Source organism: Hypanus sabinus, chromosome 13 (genome assembly GCF_030144855.1).
Source record: "Hypanus sabinus isolate sHypSab1 chromosome 13, sHypSab1.hap1, whole genome shotgun sequence".
NCBI lineage: Eukaryota > Metazoa > Chordata > Chondrichthyes > Myliobatiformes > Dasyatidae > Hypanus > Hypanus sabinus.
In genome coordinates, this window is record NC_082718.1 from 18,771,976 (window position 1) to 18,792,726 (window position 20,751).

At 40.6% G+C, this 20,751-nt stretch overlaps 1 protein-coding gene across 14 annotated transcripts in view; it reads right to left on the bottom strand.

The window, feature by feature from the left end:
* magi2a (membrane associated guanylate kinase, WW and PDZ domain containing 2a) overlaps positions 1–4,389 on the bottom strand; it is a 552,919-nt gene extending 548,530 nt beyond the window's left edge. For 7 of the 14 annotated variants that reach the window (XM_059987241.1, XM_059987240.1, XM_059987239.1 and 4 more), the window contains exon 1: positions 3,446–4,389. In XM_059987241.1, coding sequence (XP_059843224.1) covers positions 3,446–3,743 — 298 coding nt within the window. In that variant the 5' untranslated portion in view covers positions 3,744–4,389. The remainder of the gene's footprint in view (positions 1–3,445) is intronic. The other 7 variants (XM_059987235.1, XM_059987233.1, XM_059987232.1 and 4 more) reach the window with 3 other exon arrangements.
* Positions 4,390–20,751: the final 16,362 nt, after the last annotated feature.

Consider the following 20,751-nt stretch of genomic DNA (forward strand, 5'->3'; position numbering starts at 1 on the left):
TGACACGCAACTCTGATGCCACACAAACTGTGGTCTTCCAGACAAGTCATCAATTATCCAGGATGCAACGGAAGTGCCAACTTGTATTGAACAGAGCTTTCCCCCAGCAATGAGAGCTGTATGGTATTGAAGACACTTGAGAAATCAAAAACACGATCCGCACAGTGTTGCCCTGCTTATCCAAATGGGAGTAAGCTCTGTTCAGCAAACTGCAGGGGGTCAAGGGCTGGTCTGACCAGGGGTCAGAGGTGAGCCAGGACTGACCTCTCTTGGGCTTCATGATGTGTGAGGTCAGGGCCACTGGACGGTAGTTATTCGAGACTTTCAGTTGGCACTTCTTGGGTACTGGGACCACACACACGATGTTTTCCACATGGTCATGGCCCTTTCCAGGCTGAAACTCAGATTGAAAATGTGCTGAGAACTCCACATAGCTGCTCATCACACTCCTTCAGGTCCTTTTCACACCATTCAGTCCCAATACTTTGCTATGTCTGAGTTTCTCCAGAGCTCTTCCCATCTGCTCAGTAGTGAAGGCGAGACCACGATGTCTGGGAAGTTGGTGGAAGGTGGGGGCTGGGAAAGCTGAAGACCAGGACAATAGCAGTTGGTATGCGGAGGTGTGGATGGTAGGTGCAGGACAAGGATAGGATGTAGACAGTGGTATTGTTCATCCATGTGTTGAACTGGAGTGGGGAGGAGGGAGGAGAGGAGGTATTGGTGCTGAGGGAGCATAGGGTGCCTCTGCACCTGGACTGGTATGCCAAGGGGGTTGTGAACAGGAAGGCAATTGTCAAATCTATTAAAGAATTGGTTTCACTCATTAGTTAAACAGCACTGACACTGCATCTACATGTCAAGAACAGCAGCTGAACAAAGCAGTAGTTCTTTGCCAACTTTTTATTTTTATTAGGGATGGACGGGAAATGCATACCTTTCAAAATTCCAAAACTAATATAACCACAATTTAATGTCACCAAGATTTGAGTATTAATCTTGCCTATCAGAATCAGGTTTATTATCACCGGTATGTGACGTGAAATGTGTTAACTTAGCAGCAGCAGTTCAATGCAATACATAATCTTAGCAGAGGGAAAAAATAATAATAAATAAAATAAAACTTAATAATAATAAACAAACAAGTAAATCAATTACAGATAGTGTCCAAAGCTTCAATGTCCATTTAGGAATCAGATGGTAGAGGTGAAGAAGCTGTTCCTGAATCATTGGGTGTGTGCCTTCAGGCTTCTGTACCTCCTACCCAATGGTAACAGTGAGAAAAGAGCATGCCCTGGGTGCTGGGGGTTCTTAATAATGGATGCTGCCTTTCTGAGACACCACTCCTTAAAGATGTCCTGGGTAAGCTAGTGCCCAAAATGGAGCTGACTAGATTTACAACCTTCTGCAGCTCCTTTCGATCCTGTGCAGTAGCCCCTCCATATCAGACAGTGATGCAGCCTGTCAGAATGCTCTCCATGGTACAACTATAGAAGTTTCTGAGTGTATTTGTTGATGTGCCAAGTCTCTTCAAACTCCTAATAAAGTATAGCCACTGTCATGCCTTCTTTATAACTACATCGATATGTTGGAACCAGGTTAGATCCTCAGAGATCTTGACACCAGGAACTTGAAGCTGCTCAGTCTCTCCACTTCTGATCCCTCTATGAGGATTGGTATGTGTTCCTTCGTCTTACCCTTCCTGAAGTCCACAATCAGCTCTTTCGTCTTACTGACGTCAAGTGCCAGGTTTTTGCTGCAGCACCATTCCATTAGTTGGCATATCTCACTCCTGTATGCCCCCTTGTCACCACCGGAGATGTTACGAACAATGGTTGCATCATCAGCAAATTTATAGATGGTATTTGAGCTATGCATAGCCACACAGTCATGTGTATATAAAGAGTAGATTTATTTGTAGGGCTCAAATTTTTCACCTTTTATTCTGGGGTCTGGAAATATTTCATTTAGTTTCATTAGAGTCTGGCAAGAAGCAGCACTATTCATTTGAAAAATGCATCAACATTTAGAGCAACCAAATCAAAATAGATAATAATGAAAATTATAATTACAAAATATTTTGGAAGCTCCTTCATAAAATCTTGATTTCTAATCACAGGCAAGTTTAATATTTAGCCTAATCTTTGTCAACACTTTCACTTTCCTGTCTACTTTCACCATCCTCACATCACTAACAATAGCATTTTATATAATGGATTGCTTAATCAATGCAAGTATAAACTCTGCATTGTTGACATTTAGTGCACTATGATTTATTGGTTAAGAAAAGCTGCATTTTCCAATTGACCTTCATAGTTACTTTTTCATTTTGTTTGAAATGAAAAAATAACCATGATTTGAAGCTGCTCAGTCTCTACACTTCTGATCCCTCTATGAGGATTGGTATCATCTCACCCTTCCTGAAATCCACAATCAGCTCTTTTGTCTTACTGATGTTGAGTGTTTGAAATGTAATTCAAGTCCCAAGCACAAGTTCTAACATAGAATCCCATGGAATATTAGTCACCAGATCAGGTTTGAGAAACTTATTTAAAAATACAGTCAAACAGTATCCACTCAATTTCATCTATGTTCAGTTACTTCAGTTAATGCAGTTTTTGGCATTTATCAAAAGTAACCTGATGTTTAGAAACTTGTTAACTTGTTCTGATTAACTCAATCTTATCGAATAACATGGGCACTTGTGTAATGTGCACACACATGCAAAACAAAACTGTTCCAATACTGAGAAAACAAGAATAACAATGTTTACAAATTCCTTTACTAAACCTTGCAAGTCAACATAACTCAGTTAGGAATAACGGTAGAGCTTTAAAATATGTCAATACAGAGAACATGTCAGCAAGAATTTTCAGTTTTATCAACATTGTCTGGTTTTCTACATCATTGTCAAAACAATTTTGTACATGACTAGTAATTATTTCAATATACAAAATAACAATGGTGAGGTTAAATTCATAAATACGGTTTTTGATGTTGAACCATTTTAAATGCATATAATTCCTAAACAAGTAGCTAATGATAACTCAGGCTAAATTATTACAACTTTTAACAGAAACTAAAATTAACAATTTGAAATGAAACAGAAAGCAAAACTATGCCACTTGACTCAAATAAAATTACTGCAAGTTGTACACTACACTTTGCACAATGAAACTGTGCTGTTTTTACACTAGTCAAGCTATCTAAGGAATTTCAAAATAGCAAAGACAACTGCTAATTTTATAAGAAAACTTTGCCATCTAATTTCCCATATTTTTAACTGTACAGCATTAAGCAATAAACGATATCAAAACATAAACAATCACATGCTTCAAAATCCACCTTTGTAGTATGCTGCTGAATCTTATTTACATATTACAACTCTGGAAAAATATCTTGACACCAAATAAGAAAGTGGCAGTTATTTACTATAAGAGAACCATACCTTGTTTCACACACTTCAAACGAATTGGGTCCTTACAATGCTTGATCACAGCCAATACATCTCTGATAGTGAGTCCAGACACTGCTGTGTCATTGACTTCCAACAACAAGTCATCAGAATGCAGTTTTCCGACCTGATAGATTATTTTGTTTTGCTTCATTTCTCCCAGATAAGAGAACAGACCATTCTCAGCGCCACCTTTAATCTCCACATTAAGTTCCCCATCCTTATTTCTACATATCACAGTTTCGTGGACTTTATTGGTCCAATGACTTTTCTTTTTTAATACCTTGGACATCGTTGCTGCAGAAGCCTGCAGAGTCTTGGGTTTGAAAGGGTAGGCGGAAGACAGCAGTGAGCAAAAACTACAGCCGAAGCCCGACAGAGTTGTCAGAATAGCCCGGAACCTTGGAGGTGACAGCGGAAAATTCAACTTTCCTTGACATATCCATGTAGCCCGTTTTAATGATGGTGATGATGGAAGAATCGAGAAGTGAAGGGTGAGGGAGTGAGAGGCCTGTGGCAGATTTCCAGATTTAAAATGCACACTCCTCGCAAATACTCATAGCGGTAATTCCTGTCCCTGCGCCGCTGCCCTCGGCGAATACGCATTTTTGCCTCTTCACGGAGTAAACAGCTGACACCGGGCGGTAATGACGGTGGAGTTCCTCCTCCATCGCGCAAAAAACACACACACACACCTTACAAGATTTAAGGAAGGTGCGCGGGTGTTAAAGAAGCGAGCAGACTTTGGGAGACGGCCGAGCGAGGGTGGGAGGGAGAGAGGTGGCGGTGAGGAGGGCGCTGCGCGGATGTCCCCGGGGGGCTCGCTCCCACTCCCGTCCACACAGGACAACTGAATCCGCTTCCAAGTTGCTCCAACTTCATTCGCGCTCGCGCTGCAGCCTCGGTCCAATCGCCGGCAACCAGCCCCGGGACCGCGCGCGCGCGCGCGCGCCTGCCCACCCGCCCCTCGCGCACGGCGGACGGTCGAGGTGCTCGGAGGAGGGACGGCGGCCGCGTCATCGCGCGATTTCACTGCCGGCCACTCGAATCGGGCGAGGTGCGGTAACGGCGACCGCTCTCCTCATCCATAAGTGAAGAGGCCCTTCTTTAATAAATGACGCGTCCGTGGCGGCTCTTCAATTATTTAAAATCATCATGCCATCAGCGGCGCACCAGAAGTGATTTAAATCTCAACACTATGAAGCTGCATCTGCGGTAGACGTATTCTATAACAGTTCAAAGGGGTAAATTACTGTTGGTAACTTACGCCAGCACCTTTGATGACAATAGCCCCGATGCCAGGGATGAGTTAATTTAGTGCAAGCAGTGGAGGAACTCTGCCCCGTTCAGATGGTTTAGTGGAGAGTCTTTTGAGAAACGAACTTTACAAATATGTGGCTAAGTTGTGGTACGACAATCAAAAATTGAGGGAAACTAACCGTATTTCGGTAATATGATGCAGATGATTTAGAGTAGAGTATAGCTCAACCTATATCAACACAATATATTTTGGTGAAACATTAAAATCGTGATATTAAGTCACGCTTCTCTGGTGTTTCACATTAGGAACGGCAGATTTTTATTCAAAATTCAGTGCCTATAAAAAATATTCACCCCCCCCCCCGGAAGTTTTCACATTTTATTGTTTTACAACCTGGAATCACAGTAGATTTAATTTGGCTTTTTTGACACTGATGAATAGAAAAAGACTCTTTTATGTCAAAGTAAAAACAGATCTCTACAAAGTGATCTAAATTAATTACATATATAAATAAAATTGATTGCAGAAGTTTTCACCCCCCCCCCCCCCTCAAGTCAGTACTTAGTAGATGCACCTTTGGCAGCAATTACAGCCTTGAATCTGTGGTCTCTATCCGCTTTCCTCGTCTGGACACTGCAATAAACCCCAATTCTTGTTTATAAAACTACTCAGGCTCTGTCAGATTACATGGTAATCGTGAGTGAACAGGCTTTTGCATGTCCAGCCACAAATTCTCAATTGGATTGAGATCATGACTCTGACTTGACCACTCCAGGCCATTAACTTTGTTGTTTTTAAGCCATTTCTGTGTAGTTTTGGCTTCATGCTTGGGTGGGGGGGGGGGGGGGGTGTCATTGTTTTGCTAGAAAGCAAGTCTTCTCCCAAGTCACAGTTCTCTTGCAGACTGCATCAGCATTTCCCTGATTTTTGCTGCATTCATTTGACCCTCTATCTTAACAACCCTTCCAGGATCTGCTGCAGCGAAACATCCTCACAGCATGATGCAGCCACCACTATGTTTTACAGTAGGGATGATGTGTTTTTTATGATGTACAGTGTTTGCAGTCTGTGGCCAAAAAGCTCAATTTTGGTTTCATAAGACCATAAAACCTTCTTCCAGCTGACTTCAGAGTCATCCACATACCTTCTGACAAACTCCAGCTGAGATTTCAAAGGTACATTTAATGTCAGAAATGTATACAGATACATGTATACAGAAACAGTATACATCCTGAAATACTTCTTTGCAACCATCCACGAAAACAAAGGAGTGTCCCCAAAGAATGAATGTCAGTTAAACTTTAGAAACCCATAGTCTTCCCCCCCCCCCCAGCTGTGAGTTTTTTTCAACAGTGGCTTTCTCTTTGCCGCTCTCCCATAAAGCTGTGACTGGTAAAGAACTTAGGCAGCAGTTGTTGTATATGCAGTCTCTCCCATCTCAGCCACCGAAGCTTGTAACCCCTGCAGGGGTGTCCTAGGTCTCTTGGTGGCCTCCCTCACTAGTCCCCTCTTGCACGGTCTCTCAGTTTTTGAGGATGGCCTGCTCTAGGCAGATTCACAGCTGTGCCACACTCTTTCCATTTCTTGATGATTGACTTAACTGTACTTCAAGGGATATTCAGAGACTTGGAAATTTTCTTGTATCTATCTCCTGACTTGTGCTTTTCAATAACCTTTTCAATAGACAATAGGTGCAGAAGTAGACCATTCAGCCCTTCGAGCCTGCACCGCCATTTTGAGATCATGGCTGATCAACTACTATCAATACCCGGTTCCTGCCTTGTCCCCATATCCCTTGATTCCCCTATCCATAAGATACCTATCTAGCTCCTTCTTGAAAGCATCCAGAGAATTGGCCTCACCTACCTTCCAAGGCAGTGCATTCCAGACCCCCATAACTCTCTGGGAGAAGAAGTTTTTCCTTATCTCTGTCCTAAATGACCTACCCCTTATTCGCAAACCATGCCCTCTGGTACTGGACTGTCCCAGCATCTGGAACATATTTCCTGCCTCTATCTTGTCCAATCCCTTAATAATCTTATATGTTTCAAACAGATCCCCTCTCAATCTCCTTAATTCCAGTGTGTACAAGCCGAGTCTCTCTAACCTCTCTGCATAAGACAGTCCAGACATCCCAGGAATTAACCTCGTGAATCTACGCTGCACTTCTTCTACAGCCAGGATGTCCTTCCTTAACCCTGGAGACCAAATCTGTACACAATACTCCAGGTGTGGTCTCACCAGGGCTCTGTACAAATGCAAGAGGATTTCCTTGCTCTTGTACTCAATTCCCTTTGTAATAAAGGCCAACATTCCATTAGCCTTCTTCACTGCCTGCTGCACTTGCTCATTCACCTTCAGTGACTGATGAACAAGGACTCCTAGATCTCTTTGTATTTCTCCCTTACCTAACTCTACACCGTTCAGATAATAATCTGCCTTCCTGTTCTTACTCCCAAAGTGGATAACCTCACACTTATTCACATTAAACGTCATCTGCCAAGTATCTGCCCACTCACCCAGCCTATCCAAGTCACCCTGAATTCTCCTAACATCCTCATCACATGTCACACTGCCACCCAGCTTAGTATCATCAGCAAATTTGCTGATGTTATTTTCAATGCCTTCATCCAAATCGTTGGTGTAAATTGTAAACAGCTGTGGTCCCAATACCGAGCCCTGTGGCACCCCACTAGTCACCACCTGCCATTCCGAGAAACACCCATTCACCACTACCCTTTGCTTTCTATCTGCCAACCAGTTTTCTATCCATGTCAATGTCTTCCCCCCCCCCTCCCCGATGCCCTGAGCTTTGATTTTACCCACCAATCTCCTATGAGGGACCTTATCAAATGCCTTCTGAAAATCGAGGTACACTACATCCACTGAATCTCCCCCGTCTAACTTCCTGGTTACATCCTTGAAAAACTCCAACAGATTAGTCAAGCATGATTTACCCTTGGTAAATCCATGCTGGCTCGCCCCAATCCTATCACTGCTATCTAGATATGCCACTATTTCATCCTTAATAATGGACTCTAGCATCTTCCATGGAGTTACTTGGAGTGTTCTTTTGTCTTCATGGTGTATTTTGCCAGGATACTGACTCACCTGCAGTTGGACCTTTCAGATACAGGTGTATTTTTACTACAATCAGTTGAATAACCTTGACTGCACTCAGGTCTCTAAAAGCAGTTCTCCATTTAACTAATTGTGTGACTTCTAAAAACAATTGGCTGCACCAGTGACGATTTGATGTGTCATATTAAAGCAATCAATAATTTTGTGTTTTTTAGTTGTAATTAGTTTAGATCATTTTGTAGAGATGTGTTTTCACTTTGACATGAAAGACTCTTTTTCTGCTGATCTTTGTCAAAACAGCCGAATTTAACACACTGTGATTCCATGCTGTAAAACAATAAAACATGGAAACTCCCAAGGAGGGATGAGTACTTTTTATAGGTGCTGTACATGTACATTGTTCCAATCCTGGGAAGTAATCGGATTGATTTCTGGGGTTGCTCCTGAAACAATAGTTTCTGGGGTTGCACAGTAAGATGTCAAGTCCACGGTCTGCCCAAAATTTGGTGGTTTTCTTGGGTAAGGGGATATCTGGAAGCAAAAAAAAAGTGGGAGAAATATAGGGCTAGAGAAAAGTGAAGGTCATAAAGAGTGCTTGTATTTAAGAATTGTTTGTCTTTGTATTCTTAACAAGTGTATGAAGACTATTTTAAAATTAAGTGCCATTTATCCAATGTAACTTTGCAATCGTTCTCCTGAGATAAGTGAGATTCCATGCAATGTAGCAACCAATATGATCTTAATTCTAGAACATTGGATTATCTATTCCTAGATTGAAGTAGAAAAAATGATTCTCTAAAGAGTTCAATGACATTATTTTAAGGAAACATTTTTAAACAGTTCAGAGAAAGAAGGATGGAAAAGATTTGAAATAGATAACAGATATAGTGCACATTGCAACAAGTTACTTTTTTCTGTTTGATTTGGACCATGTGACTTTATGTCCATTCATCTCTTCAATAACACATCATTCTAAACTCAATTAAGACACCACCCCTTTATTAGATAAAATCTGTTAATTTCTTCTTTTTGATTTTAGTACTGTTAGCTGTGCCCTATGAAATGAAAGACTAACTCTGTGTAGGAGAGTTATGTAATTCATAACCTTTCTGACAGAACAAACAAAGCAAAAAATAGTGTTTTTACATTTCAGACTGGAAGCTTTCCCAGAGATGTAATTGATGGAATGCATGCGGTACTCAAACTCCCATTTAATGTATGGTAATTGTGAGCATCCTATCAATTTTCACCTACTGCCTAGTGCCTCCAATTTCATATTACTGATGAACATTGGAAATGCGGGAAGGTGTCATGCTACTTTCATCACACAACAATCTAGTGTATCAGTTCTCAAGATTTGAAAACATAAATTGTAAAGACTGTTTAATTATTAGGGCTCTCTGCAGTTGTACCAAATGACCTTGATCACACTTCATAAATAGAGTAGTTCACAGGTACAATGAGTGAGAAGGAACTACCATCACCATTGAGTTAATTGGATGCTTGAAGTCATAATAGTGGATCTCTGCAACGTTGTCCACTAAGGATTTGCAAAATCATTGTTGCTTGCTATGCACTTCCCATTGTTCCTGGGTTACATATGGATTCCTGTTTTTTTATTGGTCTAATAATTTTTTTTCCATAAGTCTGAAAATACACAAATTCACACCATACAATATTGCACTGAATTGTGTTGATGAGGGCCAATTATTATGAACATTTATTGCCTTCCCCTGCCTGGTTTAAAATGAAGAATCAAGATGTCCCACATTCCATAACTAATGTTAATGGGTTTGAAATGTTAGTGACTGTTACATAGTAGAGTATAAATGCTCTAATAGAAGTGATTGCATATCAATTTTAAAGCAACTCTCTTAAGTGACTGTCCATGTGAAATTGGTAGCCTTTGTCCTTAAGTGCAAAATGGCTTCTAATAGTGCAGGGAGATTCTGGGAAAACAGGATTTTTTCCTGAGACTGGTTCTTTTTTAAATTCAATATATTTGTGGGAGCTCATTAATATGTACTAGTGTTTATGTCAGGTGTTCATAACGTGGGGAGGGCCTTTGCATGATATAATAATAAGCAGCTATAGTGCTGATCATGAAGAATGAGGAAGAGGCACTAAAGGCAGGGAACAAGCATGAAAGAATACAGACATACAAAAAAGCTGGATGAACTTAGAAGGGCGGGCAGCATCCGTTGAAAGAAGCAGTCAACGTTTCGGGTCGAGACCCTTCGTCAGGACTAAAGAAGGAGGGGGGAGGGTGGAAAACCAATCAGAGGAAAGATCAAGGGGTGGGGGAGGGGAAGCAGGGAGGAAAAGATTCTTAGAGATAGGATCTATGGGCATTCAGAGAATCATGGTCTGATCAGGGACAGTCAGCATGGCTTTGTGAAGGGCAGATTGTGTCTAGCAAGCCTGATAAACACAAAGTACACTGCAGACGCTGTGGTCAAATCAAGACGTACAAACAAACTGGATGAACTCAGCAGGTCGGGCAGCATCCGTTGAAATGAGCAGTCAACGTTTCGGGCCGAGACCCTTCATCAGGACTGAAGAAGGAGGGGGCAGGGGCCCTATAAAGAAGGTGGGGGGAGGGTGGAAGGTGCCAGGTGAAAAACAGAGGAAAGATCAAGGGGTGGGGGAGGGGAAGCAGAGAGGGGATAGGCCGGAGAGGTAAAGAAGGAATGAAAAGGGAAAGCATTATGGGTAGTAGAAGAAGGCAGAATCATGAGAGATGTGATAGGCAGCTAGAAGAGGAGGTCGAGTGGAAGTGGGATGGTGGAAGGGAGAGGGAGGGAATTACCAGAATTTGGAGAATTCAATGTTCATACCAAGGGGCTGGAGGCTACCCAGACGGTATATGAGGTGTTTCTCCTCCAACCTGAGTTTGGCCTCATCATGGCAGTAGAGGAGGTCATGTATGGACATATCCGAATGGGAATGTGAAGTAGAGTTGAAGTGGGTGAAGCCTGATAAAGTTCTTTGAGGAGGTGACCAGACATATAGATGAGGGTAGTGCAGTGGATGTGATCTACATGGATTTTACTAAGGCATTTGACAAGGTTCCACATGGTAGGCTTATTTAGAAAGTCAGAAGGCATGGGATCCAGGGAAGTTTGGCCAGGTGGATTCAGAATTGACTTGTCTGCAGAAAGCAGAGGGTTGTGGTGGAGGAAGTACATTCATATTGGAGGGTTGTGACTAGTGGTGTCCCACAAGGATCGGTTCTGGGACCTCTACTTTTCGTGATTTTTATTAATGACCTGGATGTGGGCGTAGAAGGTTGGGTTGGCAAGTTTGCAGACAACACAAAAGTTGGTGGCCTTGTGGATAGTGTAGAGGATTGTCGAAGATTGCAGAGAGACATTGATAGGATGCAGAAGTGGGCTGAGAAGTGGCAGATAGAGTTAAACCCAGAGAAGTGTGAGGTGGTACACTTTGGAAGGACAAACTCCAAGGCAGAGTACAAAGTAAATGGCAGGATACTTGGTAGTGTGGAAGAGCAGAGGGATCTGGGGGTACATGTCCACAGATCCCTGAAAGTTGCCTCACAGGTAGATAGGATAGCTAAGAAAGTTTATGGGGTGTTAGCTTTCATAAATTGAGGGATAGAGTTTAAGAGCCGCGAGGTAACGAAGCAGCTCTATAAAATCTGGTTATGCCACACATGGAGTACTGTGTCCGGTTCTGGTTGCCTCACTATAGGAAGGATGTGGAAGCATTGGAAAGGGTACAGAGGAGATTTACCAGAATGCTGCCTGGTTTAGAGATTATGGATTATGATCAGAGATTAAGGGAGCTAGGACTTTACTCTTTGGAGAGAAGGAGGATGAGAGGAGACATGATAGAGGTATACAAGATATTAAGAGGAATAGATAGAATGGACAGCCAGCACCTCTTCCCCAGGGCACCACTGCTCAGTACAAGAGGACATGGCTTTAAGGTAAGGGGAGGGAAGTTCAAGGGGGATATTAGAGGAAGGTTTTTCATTCAGAGAGTGGTTGGTGCGTGGAATGCACTGCTGAGTCAGTGGTGGAGGCAGATACACTAGTGAAATTTAAGAGACTACTAGACAGGTATACAGAGGAATTTAAGGTAGGGGTTATATGGGGGGCAGGGTTTTAAGGGTTGGCATAGCATTGTGGGCTGAAGGGCCTGTATTGTGCTGAACTATTGTATGTTCTATGTTCTATGTCAGTAAGTACAGAAAAAGAATTCCATTTTCGTAGAGGTAACCATACCTCTACAACATTGTAGTTAATGGTATCAAAGACACATGAAACTGAAAAAACAATATAAGTGGAAAGAGAGAGAGGAAAGTCTGGTCATTCATAGGAATGGACACATATGTACAGTATATCAGAGCTTGTTAGTAAGTAAAGGTAAAATAATTCATGCACTCATAACCTGGGGAAAGTATGTACAGTATACAGAAATTAAAGCCTAACTTTATGTATCTGAACTATACACCCATATAAAGGTTCAACTACAGTGCCATTAAATCTATTCATTCTAAGCAGAGTATTGTATCTCCTTTTGTTCTACAGAACCTTTTCAAGTAGTGTGACGGTTTCAATTAAAATTTTGGTAGCCCGAATTCAAAGATCTTCTGAAACTAGCTAGTAGCCTTTCTCTTGCAGTGACCAATGGAATTACCATACCTGGATTTAGATGTTAAATGCTGCAGTGACCTTTATGTACAGGTACTGGAGTTAAGGTGGCTTGCACAACATTGTTATTTGGGGACATCACATCTAGCCTTTCCTCCAAGAGGACCACAACCTTGTTGTGGTTTGGAAACTTGCATGTCTCAATGACCTGAAGAGCTAACCTGGCTGGAGACAGGGCTCTTGGTAATGAAGAATCCTTTTACATTTGAGTGTGATGGTATTCCTGAGTCTCCACCTGAGACTTGCATAACTCACAGTAGTGAAAACTGAGAGAAATCTACTGAGAAAGATGTATAAGATGATGAGAGGCATTGATCATGTGGATAGTCAGAGGCTTTTCCCAGGGCTGAAATGGTTGCCACAAGAGGACACAGGTTTAAGGTGCTGGAGAGTAGGTACAGAGGAGGTGTCAGGGGTAAGCTTTTTACTCAGAGAGTGGTGAGTGTGTGGAATGGGCTGCCAGCAACGGTGATGGAGGTGGATACGATAGGGTCTTTTAAGAGACTTTTGGATAGGTACATGAAGCTTAGTAAAACAGAGGACTATGGGTAAGCCTAGTAATTTTTAAGGTAGGTACATGTTTGGCACAACTATGTGGGCCGAAGGGCCTGTATAGTACTGTAGGTTTTCTATGTTTCTATGACATGATGAAGGAAGCCCTGAATACCAGAGGAGATGGAGATCTTCATTGCTGTCATAAATGCCAGCATCTACCTTTGCATTTTACATGTTCAAAAGTGTATCAAATAATTCAAGTCTTATTAGTAGTATAGTTAAGCCTTTAAAATTTAGGGTGTTTTTATGGATCTCTTCCACACTCACACCAAAAAAATGCAGGCTGACTTTAGAAATTTCCTGAACAGAGTATTTGAATTTTTCCTTTGGTTCTATCTTGCACATTACTTTGAAAAGAAACTTAAGAGATATCATTACAAACTGGAGTAAAACGTTTCACCTTTTAACCTGATGGAATTCTGCCACTGTACGTTGGGATATTGTGTCCTCTGCCCATCATTAGAATCTGCTTTCAATGAAGTGAAGAGTCATTTGAAGAGTCAAAGAAAAAATATTGTCTAAAGTCAGTGTTAATGACCATACCTGAAGTTATTGCAAAAAAATATTAATTGTGGTATATTAATTAATGGTTTTCCTTGACATGCGTTGTGAATTGTTCATCACCTGAAATACAGAATCTTTTCATCAATATATGCTTTATAGTACATAAAAGCTTCACTATCCAGGAATAAACCAAATAAACCTCTTTCAAGATGGTAGTTTATGAGACAATTGGTACCACAGCGCCATTTTAAATATGTTATGACCCATTTGTACAAATTGAAGTTAAAATTGGTTCTACTGAATGCCTTTGAGCTTAATGTACATTCTGAAATTTACATGAACTGAACCAACATGTTACAAGTTTTGTCAATCTCTCTCTCTCTCTCTCTCTCTCTCCCCCCCCCCCCACAAAAAGAAGTAATGTCCATGACTTGTGTAGCAAACAGGCATGCTCAGGCAGTGGTCAAATCTAAGCATTGATTTATTGAAACCAAGATTTCTCCAAAACAAAAATATCAGTATTGAAACTTGGTAGTCATTTGGGTTGATATTAACATTTTTATTAGAACTGTCAGAAATGAATGCTCTGAAACTTTGCACTGGTTCTACTACATGACTTCCTGATGAAATGATTTAATCTGTTAAGGAGTTAGATGGTAGAAATCCCAAATGTTCATAAACTAAACTATAAAAATTCATGGAGAAAGAAAAGAAACCCTAAATGTTATTAAGTACTATTATTTACCATTATTAAGTTTTAGGCATCTCGTCAATCTAAGAATTCTCATTGAAATAAGCTATGGAAAATTTGACTATCAATTTTTTTTCACAATCCACATGTAAAGTGTAATTTCTCTATGTTGGAATTTCCTAACAGCAGAATCCATAAAGGTATCACAGAATTTAAATAGGTAATGTAAACCCTGAACTGTTGAACTTCCTCAGAGTAATTCCATATGGATTTCCTTCTACATTTTCAATTTGGAACAGTTATTAAAGGATAAAGCAATAATGCTACAAGTATTGCAGCCAAATCAGAGATCCAGCAACCTATCTTTGACTCTGACCTCAGGTTCATTCTGTGGGGAATTTGTATGTCTTACCTGTTACTGTGTGGGGTTCTCCTGTATTCTCTGGTTTTCTTTCACATCCAGAAGAAGTGCTTGTTGTTAGGTTAACTGGTTGCTGTGATTCACCCCTAGAGCAGGTGGGTAGCAGAAGAATTGGTGGGGGTAGAGTGGTGTTGACAGACAAGTGAGAGAAATACTTAGTTAACATAGAAAATAGAAGTGGCTATAGGATTGATGAGATAGTGCTGAGAGCAGGCATTAACTCAATAGGTTGACTGGCCTCCTACTATATCACAAGGATTTATGAAAATTTTAAATATGTCAAGTGAAGCCTGACTTAGCACCTGAGTATCTGTGAAAATGTGTAGCATGTTGAATGTGTGTTCACTATTAAAATCTGAAGGTATTTAACTTGGTATATTGTAATGTTTATCATCACCTTATATTTTTCCATATATTTTAATAACAGAATAGTATATCATTTAAAATCACTGTATCATTTTCAATTAATTGCATTTATCACTGCTGCTTATTAATTAACCTCCAGGAGGACCACAACCTTGTTGTGTTTTGGAGGTTTGTGTGCCTCCATGACCCAGAGAGATATGTTGGCTGGCATTGGGGCAATATACTTTAGCTCTTGGTAGAGTCACCCATGCCAAACAGGTCAAAGAGTAAAGGCTAGACTAAGAGTGGTCCACCAGTCCTCCAGGTTTGGGGCTAGCAACCCTGTCTGGTAAAACAGAACTGTTACGGAACCAGCGATGAAGAATCCTTCTACAGCTGAGTGGCCATGGACAGAGAAGGAGGATCTTCATTGCTTTCCGAAAACTTGTTATTAATTAAGGTTTATGAAATAAGAGGTGTATCTTCATCCCTTCAAGTTGAGAAACTGTAGCTGTTATCAATATGAGGGAATGGCAAGTAGTACATTTTTCAAGTAGTACATACTTATTTTATCATCATGTTTTCGTACATTTCATGGTTTCATTTTGCATTTTGTGTGACAACATTTTTTCCTGATCTGATGTCAAGTACTACAAATGACATTCAATGAAAATAAAATAAAACCCCGCAGGTGCTGGAAATCTGAAATAAAAACCGAGTTTATTAGAAACAGTAAGCAGATAAAGCAGTTTCTGTGGGAAGCAAACAGAGTAATGTTTCAGGTTAAAGACCTTTTGTCAGAAAAGGAATGAAAGAAAACAACATGATTTTAAATTGCATCATGTGGTAAGCATTCAGAATGTTTCTCCATCTGTAACCTTGTGCCCCAGCCTATCATTGACTTACAATTACCATCAAGCCAAGAGATGAATCTTGTTTTATTGATGAATGCAGAAGGTCATGCTGGGAACAGCACCAGTGATGCATAAAAATAACTTGTCAGTCTGGTAAAGCTAAAACAGGAGTACTTGCGTGCTACAGTATGATACAATAGATAGGGCTAAGCTATCTCATAACCAATGGATTAGATCAAAGCTCTGCATTCCTGCCACATCTACCTATAAATGGCGGCGGACAATTAAACAGCCAGTGGGAGGAACAGGATCCAACAATATCTCCGCTCTCAGTACCAGCTCCTCTGATAGCTAAAGAAAAGGTTGAAGCCATGTTTCATCAGAAGTGCTGAGTGGATGAACCATTTTGGCTTCCCACTGGGTTTCCTACCATTATAGAGGCCAGTTTGCAGTCCACAGAATTTACTCCACGTAACATCAAGAAATGTCTGAGAGCTCTAGATATAATAAAAGCAGTGGGATCAGCTAATATAGCAGTTGTATTACTGAAGAAAATGTGTAGCCCTTCTCTTTGACTAAATATTGCAATACAATAATAACGCTGACAACTAACCTAGCAAGGTCAAAAATAGTCAAATGGAGTTTGGTATTAATAAATAGCCTACTCAGTGATGCCTAGTTTTACAGGACCACTGAACTCCAGACTTCAGACCTGGATCAAATAGCTGAATTCCCAAGGTGAGGTACTATCAATCCAATATTTGATTGAATGTTGAAAAACTGAAGTCATTGAGCATCTTGGAGAAATGGTTATAGTAACTGGAATTCTATCATATCATCTCCTAATTATCATTGCAGGATATCTTGACAGTGCCCCAAACCCAGTCATCTTTTGATGGTTCATTCATGATCTTCCTTCCACAAAATTTCAGAATGTTTGTTTAAGATTGCACAATGATCAACTGCATTTTTGAAGCAAAGCAGTCTGTACTTTTATGTGTCAGAATCCAGATAATATTCAGGCAAGTAATGTTTACTTACAAAAATGCCAGGCAATAATCACCTTAAACAAATGAGAAATGAATCACCTATCCTTAACATTTATTAGATTACCATTGTTGAACTTTCCATCATCAGTACCCTGGGATTCGTGTAGACAAGAGTTGCAACTGAATAGCGATATAAATAATTATTTTTGTTCTTTAGTACATAGATTCCAAGATCCATTGGCAAGACATTATTTCATAGCCTTCATTAAAATTATAATTTACGTTTTCAATCAGAATGAGATTTATTTTCACTAATATATATGATGTGAAATATTGTGCTGGGGCAGCAGCACAATGTAAGACATTGAAACCTATAAATTACAAAAATAAATAATGCAAAAGAAAAGGAATAATGAGGTCATGTTCATGGGTCATAGACCATCCAGAAAATTGATGATGGAGAGGAAGAAGTTGTCCTTCAACTGTTGAAGGTGGGTCTTCAAGCTTCTGTACCCCTCCCTGATGGTAGAGGACATGTTACAGGTGGTGACAGTCCTTAATGATAGATGCTGCCTTTTGAGGTACCACCTCTTGAAGGTGTCCTTGATGATGGGGAGCTGACTGAATCTATAACCCTTCATAGACTTTTGTGACCTGTGCACTAGAGGCTTCATTCTTCATAGATGTTACTTGAACTGTGTGATGCAACCAGTCAGAATTCTCTATGTTATGCATCTATAGAAATCTGTAAGAGTCTTTGGTGACATCCCACTTCTCCTAAAAGAGAGCCACTGGTGTGCCTTTTTTGTGATTGCTTTAATGTATTGGGCACAAGATAGATCCTCAGAGATGTTGATGCAACTTCTCACCTTTTCCAGTGCTGATCCTTCAGAGAGGATGGAGTGTGTGCTTCTCTCCTTCCCCTTCCTGATGTTCACAATCAACTTCTTGGTCTTGCTGATGCTGGGTGCAAGGTGGTTGTTGTGATGCCATTTAACCAGACTATTTATTTCACTCAAATACATCCCCCTGTCACTATCTGAGATGTTACTAACTACACTGGTGAATTATAGATGTTACTTGAACTGTGCTTAGCTCCACAGCCATGAATGAAGAGAGAGTAGAGCTGTCGCTAAGAAGGCATCCTGAGGTGTGCCTGTGTTGATTGTCAGAGAAGAGGAGGTGTTAATACTAAACTGCACTGACTGTGGTCCACCAATAAGGAAGTGGAGGATCCAGTTGCAGAGAGAGGTACAGAGGTTAGGTTTTGAAGCTTATTCATTAGTATTGAGTGAATAATGGTGTGGAACACTGAGCTGTAATTGATAAACAGGAGCCTGACATATGTATTGCAGATGTTTAGCCAAAGCACATTGGAGAGCTGGTGAGATTGCACTTGCTGTTGGCCTATGCAGCAGCAACAGGTCCTGGTCCTTGCTCAGACAGGAATTAATTCTAGCCATAACCAAACTCTCAAAGCACTTCATTATGGTAGATGTGAGTGCTATCAGGTGGCAGTCACTGAGGCAGCTCACCCTGCTCTCCTGGAGCACCAAAGTGATTGCTGCCCTTTTGAAGAGGACAGGAACCTCAGACCTTAGTAGTGAGATTTTGAGGATGTCCTTGAATACTTTTTCCAGTTTTCAGTTCCTGGCCAGGTACACCATCAAGAACTAATACCCTTTCGAAGGATGTTTGGACATCAGCTTCCAAAACAAAGATCACAGGGTCACTAAATGCTGTGGGGATTCATACAGATGTAGTGTTATTCTCCCTTTCTAAACATGCACTGAAGGCATTGAGATTGTAGGGGGGTGAAGCGTTACTGCCATTTATGCTGTCAAGTTTAACCATTTCTTCATTTCAAAGTTGATTGAGTCATTTTTTCCCCACATTTGTACTCCATATCCCATTTGCTTTCACACTTCACCTATTTTTATCCTCTGCAGATTCTTTGTGTCCTTACAAATTGCTAACCTACTTAGCTTTCTATCAGCAAATTTGGCTACAGTACCTTCAGACTCTTTACCTGGGTTATTAAAATAGTTTATAAATGATTGAGACACTAGTACTGAGGTCTGTGGCATCCCACTTTTTTCAGGTTGCCAAATCTGAAAATAACCCATTCATTTCTATTTTCTAATATTTGGAACTTCCCTATTCACGCCTATACATTTCATCCAACAACATGCACACTAGTGACTTCTGAACACCAAAATGCATTGCAATTACTATTTTTCCTTTATCCACCCTATTTGCTTCAATAAATTCAAAGAACTTCAGCAAATTCTCAGCTTCAACGTAATTTTCTGGTCATAATCTTTTTATGAATATCAATTCAATTAACTCAATAAATCAAGAACAGAAACATTAGACCGTAAGAGATAGGAGGAAAATGAGACCGAGTCTTTTCTGCCATTCAATCTTGCTTCATTTGATATCCTCTCAAACCCATTCTCCTGCCCTCTTCTTGTGATCTTTGACATGCTTACTAATCAACCTCTTCTTTAAATATATACAAAGCTGTTTGTGGTACCCTCTGACTGAAGAAATTCCTCCTTGTGTCTCTTGTAAAGGAACATCCTTGTATTCTTGCCTGCTGTTCCTAGATTTATCCACAATTGGAAACATCCTCTCCATGTCTTTTCTATCTAGGCCATTTATTATTATTCAATAGGCTTCTATAAGATTTCCCCCACCCTCCCATTCATCTAAGCTTCAGTGATTACTGGCTCAGGGCTATCAGATGTTCCTTATTCGTTAACCCTTTCAATCCTGGGATAATTCTTGTGAGCCTTCTCTGGACCCTCTCCAATGCCAGCACACCGTTTCCTCAATAAAGGGCCCAAAACTTCTCATAATACTCCAAGTGCAGACTGACCAGTGCCTTGTAAAGCCTCAGTATTACATCCTTGCTCTCGAAATGAATGATAACATTGCGTTGGCCTCCCTTACTACTGACTCAACCTGCAAGTTAACCTTTAGGGAATCCTGCTCTCGGAGTCCCAGGTTGGTTGCTGGCATGCACTGTCATACTTTTCAATAACTATTACCAGCAAGAGAAAGTCTGAACACCTGTTTTTGATAGTCAATGGGAGTCAATATTCTTGGTAACGTCAGTGATCTGATTATAAAAATGCCATTCCTGTTGCAGCAAGTCAGAGATTGAGAAACTTTTTATATGGCTTGTTGCTCCCCCCTCCAGAATATACAAGCTAAAGTGTTCAAAAAGCTCCACAGTATCCAGAAAAATGTATTCTGAATATTTGGCATAATCTTAATCATTTTAGCTGCAATGTGTGGTATATAAAGGATCTACTACAGCAACCTGACAAGATTTTTCCTTGGAAACCTACGAAACCAAACTTAGTCTGGTTACTTCTGGCCTCACAGCCTATAAATTGAACATTAAAAGCTGCATTATTCACTTTCAGGAGCTGGAAGTTTAGTCCCTGTTGGTACAGCATAAAGCCTCACATGATTTTTTTTTAATACTTACTATTTTCTGAGGAAGACCTGTCCCCTCTGATGAAGACCCTTCATCATCTTCTCAGAGCAACTACAAATGGGTCAATAAGATCTGCTACCAATGTTTTGTCCTGTAGAACATGCTCTGCCACCATGAGTAATACTTTCAAAATAATATAATACTTAGCTGACTTGAGTTTGAGCCTGACTTTTCAGCCTTTTGAACATCTTTTGGATACACCTCCACCATACTCAGTACTCTGATTTATGAATGACAATGTGCTGAAAGCTCTTTACGATTCTATCCACCTGTGATGCCATTTTCACGGAATTATTTATTTTTTTAAATTTATTGAAGTACAGCAGAGAATAGGTCCTTCTGGCCCTTTGAGCCAGGCCACCCAGCAGTCCCCCGAATTAATCCTAGCCTAATCATGGGACAATTTACAACGACC